Raw genomic sequence first — 8,701 nt, 5'->3', positions numbered from 1 at the left:
CTCTCTCTCTCTCTCTCTCTCTCTCTCTCTCTCTCTCTCTCTCTCTCTCTCCCACCTCCTTTTCTCCCGAGGCCCTCCCTTCACTTGTCCTGGCTTGGAGTCCGGAGTGCTCAAGCATCCCCTGTGGGAGAGGCTTGTTCTCCCTCTTGCTCTCTGCCTCTGCCTCCGACGGAGCCTTAGTTTACCCACCATGTGTTCATGTAGGTTGTACCCATGTCTGACTCTTCCCAGAATGCCACTCCCCTCTTCCCCTCCTCCCTGCAACCTCCAGCAAGATTTGCAGCCAGTAGGTCCTGAGTTGTCACTGCCTGGATTCAACCTGCTGGAAGCTCCAGGCTGGGTGGGCTGGAATAGTCAGGGAAGACTTCCTGGAAGACGTGGTCCCTTAGAATTTTTGGCTAGGCAGAGAAGAGTTGGGGAACATTCACTGGCTATCAGCCAACTGGTAACCGTTGGCTACATTGTGCCTTCCTCCTTTCCCTCATCTTGTCCTGGGAAAATTATGCAAAGTGTGAGGGTTGGGAGCCCCCCATCTCGATGGCCATTGCTTACCTGGGATCCTCATGCCCCTCAAATCACCCAGCTCCCTAGCTCTCTCCTCTTCCCCTCACCCCCCAGACTTCGAGCAGGAGTCGGGCATCGAGACAGCCATGCGGTTCAGCCCAGATGTGGACCTGGCAGTGTCCACCACACCCGTGGTGCTGCCCACCATGGACATCCAGCCTGTGGGCACCCCGTTTGAAGAGCTCCCCTCTGAGCGCCCCACCCCAGGGCCAGCCACCAGCCCCCCATTGGTGACAGAGGTCCCAGAAGAGCCCAGCCAGAGAGCCACTACCATCTCCACTCCTACGGCAACCACTGCTGCCACAACCACAGGGACCCCAGCTGTGGCCACAGTGCCCGCCACAGTGGCCACCGCCGCCCCCAGCATCCCTGCAGCACCTCCTTCCACGGCCACCACCTCCATCGTAAGGACCACCGGCATACGGAGGCTTCTGCCTCTTCCACTGACCACAGCAGCCACAGCCCGGGCCACCACCCCAGCGGTACCCTCACCTCCCACCACAGTGGCTGTCTTGGACACAGAGGCCCCAACACCCAGGCTGGTCAACACAGCTACCTCCAGACCAAGGACCCTTCCCAGGCCAGCTACCACCCAGGAGCCTGACATCCCTGAGAAGAGCACCCTGCCCCTGGGGACCACTGCCCCTGGACCCACGGAGGTGGCTCAGGTGAGTGGGTGGGGAGAGGACAGGGAATCAGAGCAGAGGAGGGTGGGTCAGGGCCTGGGGGAGGGAGGACGGAGCTGGGCAGGGGTGAGATCTAGGAGGTTCTGAAGATGAGCCAGACAGGGATGGGGAGGGCAAGATAGGCATGAGGCCGGAGGGCCAAGGCTGGGGGTGAGTTACAGGACGAGGAAAGAGATTGAGATGGATGGGGATGGAAGAGGGACCAGGCTTGGGTCTTTAGATGTTAGGACAAGACATCAATGGGAAAGGAGCTGGGTGAATGGGAGTGTTGATGTGGGGAGGGGCCAGGGGCCTGTGTGTTCTGATTAAAAGCACAGACTCAGGAGCCTTGCAGCCTGGGTTGGAATTCTTCCACTGCCAAGTGCCTTCAGGAAGTCACTGATCCTTTTTATACCTTTGTTTCCTTGTCTGTGAAAAGGAGAAAATCATAGAATGCAAATCATAGGGTTGTGAGAATTAAGTTTCCCAACATATCCAAAGTGCTTAGAATGGTGCCTGGCAATACTAAGTAAGCTAAAAGTTTCACTTTTGTTATCGTCATCGTTATTATCCATCTGAGGGGGATTAAGAGTGGGGCTGTGTGAGAGGAATACTGCAGCTTACATTCGTGGAGTGCTGCCTGGGTGGCAGGCTCAGTGCTGAACACGTTACCTGTGCCATCTCCTCTCCCCCTCACACTCACCCCACGGGGTGGCACTGCCGTCATCCTCCCTTAAAGGTGAGGCCCCTTTCCAAGGCTTCACAGGCAGCAATGGCAGACTGAGGATTTGAACCTGGCAGTCAGCTCCAGAGCTGCTCAGGTGTGTGTGTGTGTGTGTGTGTGTGTGTGTCTGTGTGTGTGTCTGTGTGTGTGTCTGTGTGTGTTTGGGGTATTATGGATGGGGAGGTTGAAGGGAAGAGGATGAAGATGTAAGGAATGCCGGGATGGGTGGGATTAAGGAAGTGGCAGAAGTAGCCTGGTCCCTGCTGGGTGTGCTGGGCAAGGAGGGTGTGTAGGGACATTGGTTGGGGTATTAAAGCCCTTTGCCTCCGTCTCTCGCAGAGGAGGGCCCTCAGGCTATGGAGCTGCCTTCGGGTCATCGTCAGGCCCTCCGACTCCCCAGCCAGCCCCAGCAGGACACAGGCCCTGCTTTTTGCTCCTCTGAGCAGTCGGGACAACCTGGCGTTTCACAGATGCTTGGCCAGGCAGGCAGGGGAGACAGTGCTAGGGCACTGAGACCAGGTTGCTGGTGCAGCCTCTGCTCACGGCCTTTCCTCGGCCTGGACACCAGACCCACGCTCTCCATGCCCACTTGTGAAGCAGCTACGTCCCTGCCATGATCCCAACTCTGGTCCTGCCTCCATGTGGTGGGAGCCATTGAGATTTGTGGTGCTCTTAGACTGAACTTCAGGCTAAGGGACTCACACCTGCCCTAGGCACATGGATCCAGGATCAGGCCCATGTATTTAAGAGCTGCACCCAGCTGTCCCCAAGCAGCAGTCCCTGATAGGAACCCCCTAAGGATTGTTAGAAAGGCAGCTGGAGAAGGAAGTAATGGAGATGGGGTGGGGACTGGGATGTGTCCAGGGTGAGAATAGAGGCAGTGTAGTATAGTGGTTAGGAACACAGATTCTGGAGTTGGATAGATCTGGATTTTAGTTCTGCTTCTACCAGTTACTAGCTGTGTGTCCTTGGGCAAGTCATTTAACCTCTCTGGGCCTATTTCCTGCTCTATAAATTAGGGGTAATGATACCTCCTTTGTGAGGATATTGTGAGGATAAAACGCCCATGATGTGCTTAGCACAGGGCCTGGCACATGGCGCATGCTTACTGAGCGTCAGCCCCACCAGGGAAGTGGCGTGGTGGCAGTGGCCTTGTGTGCATGTGTGTATGGCTGCACTGTGGCAGGGGGTGCTGGGGCCTGGCTCCTGGGCTCATGCTACCCTCCCTACAGACCCCAACTCCAGAGTTCTTCCTGACCACGATCCGGGATGAGCCAGAGGTGCCAGTGAGTGGGGGACCCAGTGGGGACTTTGAGCTGACGGAGGAAGAGACCACACAGCCAGACACAGCCAATGAGGTGGTGGCTGTGGGTGGGGCCGCGGCCAAGCCGTCACCTCCACCTGGGACGCTGCCCAAGGGTGCCCGCCCAGGCCCCGGCCTCCTGGACAATGCCATCGACTCGGGCAGCTCGGCGGCTCAGCTGCCACAGAAGAGCATCCTGGAGCGGAAGGAAGTGCTCGTAGGTGAGACTTGGGGCCTGGGAGGAGCCCAGAGCGGGCAGCTGGAGGGGCTTCAGTTTGTCCTCTAGGAACCCAGGAGGGAGGGTAGGGTGTGGGTTTCCTAGGAGCCTAGTTTCCTAGGAAGGGAAAGCTGGGGACTTGGGAACCCCAGGATGTACCCTCTGGTTCCTCTTCTGACCTTCCTTATCCCAGGGTCAGACCTCCATCCTACCTCCAGCACTTTCCTCAGCACCTTCCGACCCCTCCTCAGACTCTGCCCTTGACCCCTGCTTCCCTGGACCATGCTGTTCACCCCTCCTGGACTGCAGCCTCTGGATGCTAATCCCTGGTCCCATCCTTGGTTTGATCTGCTCCCACCCTTGATGCCAGCCCTGAGGACCTGCCCTTGGCCTTGTCTCCTGAAGAGTCTCTGGATTCATGGTCCAAACCCTGCTCCCCACTTAGGAGCGGTGTGGCCTCAGCCAGGTGCTTCACTTTTCCAGGCTCCCTTTTCCTCATCTGTGGAATGGGGATAATCATTTTGCACTTAATCAATTCTAAGTGCACATCTATTCATATGTTAACCCTTCTGCAGTTGGGATGTATCCTAGTTTAGACGGCAGGGGTTTTTCCATCCTAAGGGTATATAAAACACTGGAGCGTCTTCTGATTGATGGCATCTTACATTTGTTGAGGACCATAGCACAGCACCTCCCTCATAGCATTGTGTGAAGATTCCATGCATTCGTGTGATGAGAACAGGTGATTAGAACAGTACCAGGCTGCAGTGAGGGCTGTAAATGGCAGCCAGTGCTGGTGTTTTAGCATTGACTCCAAACTTCACTCCAACTCTGGTCTCAGGTTCGAGATTCCCAGCCCTCTCCCAACTCTTGCCCCCATCCCCCAGGGCCCTCTGCCCTCTCCTCAGGCTCTAAGCTCGTCCCACCCTGCCTCTGGCTCTTGACCTCTGCCCTCTTCCTCCACAGCTGTGATTGTGGGCGGGGTGGTGGGCGCCCTCTTTGCCGCCTTCCTGGTCACACTGCTCATCTACCGCATGAAGAAGAAGGACGAGGGCAGCTACACGCTGGAGGAGCCCAAACAGGCGAGCGTCACATACCAGAAGCCCGACAAGCAAGAGGAGTTCTACGCCTAGCGGAGCCAGAGTGCCTCCCTGTAGCCTCAGCACCACCCCTGCGCCCACTCCCTGGCCCAGAGCCACCAGTCCCACCCTGGGACTGGGCCTGGGAGACAGCCTGGCCCCAGTTCATCTCTGCCACCCTCCTGAGGTCTGCCCAGACTGCCAGCTTCACACAGCTCTTCCCCAGGGGACAGGGGGCATTGCCATCTGCTCCAGTCTGTGCCCTTATGAGCTCATCACTTGTCCGCCCCCACCAGCCTGGGGCTTTAGGACCTCATGTCTGGTGGACAGGAGGAAGGAAACTCCTGATTGGCTGGTGGAAGAAGGGGCGGGGCTTGAGCCCCAACCTGGCCCCATGGGGCTGACGGAGGTTTCCTCTTGGGGGCAGAGAGGCACTCGGGCTGGTTTCCAGGACAAGCATTTGGCAAACTCAGCCCTTGAAATCATTGAGACACTGCAACCTCTTCTCTCCCAGGCCCCCCTCCCTGCCTGGGTGAGACAGTACCCCTCACCACCAACCTGTGTTGTCCCGGCCTCTCTGGGCTTGTGGGGTCGTTTTCCCTCACCCTTGCCCGTTGCACATACACCCACAGGCTTCACCTCCTTCCCGGTCTGCCCCTGAGGAATTGGTTTCCCGAGAGTGCTCTGGCAACCGCTGGTGAGGAGGGGCTGGGCTGCTTGGATCTCCTTCCGAGTGGACTCTGCACAGACACTATCTCCCACATGGTCACACGTATTGTCACACACAGACAAAAGCACGCAGTGACAAAATCACATGCAATCTTGACCACCCAGCCAATCCAGACATGTCACAGACACACACGTTCTTCCAAAGAGGTTTATTCATTTCTTACGTGCCCCCAAATGCTTATGACAATGCAAGTCACTAATCATCGTTACCCAGTGGTGACGGTGTGGCCTGCCTCCCTCTCTGCCACACTCCTCCCACCCCCCACCCACCCATACACCTGACACCACACACGTTGCCTCCAGCTTTCAGGCTCACTGGGGAGGGTGCCATTAGGCCAGAACAATCAGCCCATATTGGGTGCCCTGTCACACTCAGCCCTCACGACACCCTCACCAACCACGTTGCCACCGACCCTGGCAAGTCTGATGCAATCCCACGTGGATGCACAGTCTCACCCACACAGCCCCGCTCTCAAACTTGGACACTTGCCTTTCCTGGAATGAAGTGCGGTGTGGGGGCCATTGCCACAAACCCCCTCGGGACGTTGCACACCTGCTGAGCCTGGCTTCACCCTGCCTGCTTCCCTCCCCTCTGTAGCCTGCAAAGGGCTTGCTTGGGGGCAAGTCCCCCACTTGCTGAGGAAGGCAGACTGGTTCCCGGAATTCAGCCTTGGGCTGGGGAGGGGGCTTGGGCCCCCCAGGACCGAAGGCCCCGGTTCGGGAGGGAGCACGTAGTGGGGCTCCTGGGCTCCCTATGTCCCCCTCCTGCTCTGAGCTGGGGTCCGACTCTGCCTCCCAGGACACAAGTCTCCAAAGTGCCTGCGAGGGTGGGCCCCGCGCCTGGGCCCTCTGGGCCCTCTCCCTTTGGCCTTGCCGGGTCCACCTCAGCCCCACCCCTGGGCCCCTGGGGGCCTCCCGTGGACACCTGCCCATTCATTTGGCCAGACAACCTGGCGGTTGTCCTGGCTGCAGCTGGAAGCAGCCCATCCAGACGCACTGCCCCAGGCCGAGGGCTGCGGGCAGGCTGGAGCGGGGTGTCACAGGCCCCAGCCCACCTCCCCCGTCTCTGTTACCCTTGCAGATGGGGCCTCTTACGTAGATACTTTAAATGTGGGGTCACAAATCTCCTATGGGGGCTGTGCTTGGTGGGGCCTCTTGGAGCCAAGGGATGTGGTCTGAGTTGCGATGGTCTGGAGTCCGGGTTTTATTTCTGTTCCCTTTTCAAGACTCGCTGGCAATAGACTTGTGCAGGGTGAGGGCTGGGGGTGCCTGAGGCAGTGAGGGTGAGGTCCTGGGGAGCTTTGCAGCCTGTCTTTTCCACTGTCCTACTCCCAGGCTGGGGCTCCATCTTTCAGACTCGCAGGCCCCCTTGGCAGGGCCTGGAGGCTGGTGAGGAACCTAGCTGGTCCCACTCTTTGAGGGGCAGGAGTAGGGGGAGGCCTCCTGGGCTCACGATCTGTTGGAGGTGACCTGACCTCAGTCATCCCTGGAGTGTAAGGGCTGGGGGACAGGAGAGACCAAAGTCCCAGCCTCCCTCTACCCTGCTTCCTGGCGGGCTGCTGTCTTGGGGCAGCAGCTCTGGTGAGAAGGCCTGGGCAGGCCAAGGCTGAGAAGCCGGGGAGCAAGGAGAGGGGATCTGGACCACCCAGGGGAGCTCTGGGATGCTGGGTCTGGGGTAAGAGACCCAGCAGTGGGCACAGCCTCGGCATGGGGCTGGAGCCCGTGGTGGGTGCAGGGTCGAGCACAGGACGGCTGAGCAGGGCGTAGGCTGGCTGGAGTGGGCTCAGAGGGGCTGCGTGGGTCCAGCCTGGCCCCAGCAGGCCTAACTCCTCATGCTCTGTGGGCTGGCTTCTAACTTGGGGCCTCCTGGCACCGGCCTTTTCTTTGTGTCCTTAGCATTTGCGAGAAGAGGCCGAGGGCCTCGTTCATGGAGCCCTGGAACCGAGAAAAATGTGCAGGCTTTACCTTCATGAAGCTTCACACCATCCGATCAGCCCAAATCCATCCCAGCCAGCCCAAGTCCAGCGCAGCGATCCCAGAGTGGGCGATCCCAGAGTGGGCGGTACAAAGGGCGAGCTGGAGCTCTCCTATGTGCAGTGTGAGTGCAGGCCTCACCCTGCCTGGATACATGGTGTGATGCGTGCAGGCCCTGCCCAAATATGTCCCCAGCCACACCGGTGCTCCTGGGGAGGGCGTCCTGCAGGGCCCTGGCATTGCCGGGAAACGTGGCCAGTTCCAAAGGAAGAGGGAGCGTGTGTGCTTGACAGCCTCCCTGGGGCCTCAGCTGCCAGAGAGTGCAAGGTGGGCTGGGGCCACCCCTCAGCTGTGACTCCTAGAGCCCAAGCTCTGTCTCCCCAGGGGGCCAGAGGGATGCCTCCCCTGAAGGGTTGGTCCCCTTGTTCGGAAGCAGATGGGTGGTCACCGGGTCCGGGTCGGGCAGGTCAGCCCCTCCTGGGGTTGGCAAAGCCATCTGTCCAGGCTTCCAAGCTGGGGCCCTGGGCACAGGGAGCAGACACACCTCTGCCTCATGGGACAGGAGTGGGCACTGCCTACTTGGCGCTCCTGAATTTCTTCTCCTGACAGCCACCACCCTGGACTTGCTTCCCCAGGCCTCCTGCCTGTAAATAGAAGCCCACAGACTGTGTACAGATTTACAGAGACGCCGAGGCTGGGCCCCAGAGTTGCCATCTAAGGGCTGATGGCCCCAGCATCCCCCGGGTGCCCACCAGGCAACTCAGCGCACCAGCCCCAGCGTGGCGAATGCATGTAAATATTTTTCGTAGGCAGCAGTGTGGCTCCAGAGAGCCCCCTGAAGACAGTGTCCCTCCTGTGCGTCCTTTCTCCTATACAGATCCCTCCAAGAACCCGGCCTGGGGTGGGGGGAGTTTGTCCTTCCCTCCCCCAGGCCTTCCCTGCCCCTTCTCTCCCTCATAACCTGTTTATTAACCATACCTGTCCTGAGTTCATGGCCAAAACTTTAAATATGAAAAATCGGTGGAAAAAGAAACCAAGGCACCTGCCCCACTGTGGGTGCTCACCTGTCCCAGCCTTGTGAAGGAACTGTGGTTTTTTTGTTTTTGTTTTTGTTTTTTTAACACTTCCTGTGCTGTGCCCATTTATAAGAGGAAATAAAATTAAACCGAAATGATGTCCTGTGGTCAGAGTGTGAGATAAGCATGGAGGTCATTTGGGGAGGGGCAGCCCACAGTCCCATTTGGGCCTCAGCCACATCCCCCTTTAAAAGAAATTGAGCCAAAAAAAAAAAAAAAAAAAGAAATTGAGAAGCAAGCAAAGAAAAATTGACCGACAGCCTCTCGTGGGAACCATTATGGTAAAAGCTGCTCTTGGTTGAGAGTGTTCAGGAAGCCATGGAGCTGACTGCGGCGAGGCTGAGTGGGCGCTGCGGTTGGGCGGGGTTAG

The 8,701-nt window shown here is 58.3% G+C and overlaps 1 protein-coding gene across 1 annotated transcript in view; it reads left to right on the top strand.

The window, feature by feature from the left end:
* The window catches only part of SDC3 (syndecan 3), a 10,327-nt gene extending 1,898 nt beyond the window's left edge, over positions 1–8,429 (top strand). Inside the window, exons 2-4 of the mRNA XM_024766794.1 lie at positions 619–1,232; positions 3,186–3,477; positions 4,440–8,429. Of these exons, the coding sequence (XP_024622562.1) occupies positions 619–1,232; positions 3,186–3,477; positions 4,440–4,606 (1,073 nt within the window). The 3' untranslated portion in view covers positions 4,607–8,429. The remainder of the gene's footprint in view (positions 1–618; positions 1,233–3,185; positions 3,478–4,439) is intronic.
* Positions 8,430–8,701: the final 272 nt, after the last annotated feature.

The sequence above is a fragment of the Neophocaena asiaeorientalis genome, unplaced genomic scaffold (genome assembly GCF_003031525.2).
Source record: "Neophocaena asiaeorientalis asiaeorientalis breed wild unplaced genomic scaffold, Neophocaena_asiaeorientalis_V1.1 scaffold79, whole genome shotgun sequence".
Classification (NCBI taxonomy): Eukaryota; Metazoa; Chordata; class Mammalia; order Artiodactyla; family Phocoenidae; genus Neophocaena; species Neophocaena asiaeorientalis.
Note: the sequence above shows the minus strand (reverse complement) of the source record. Positions and strands in the feature narration are given on the sequence as shown.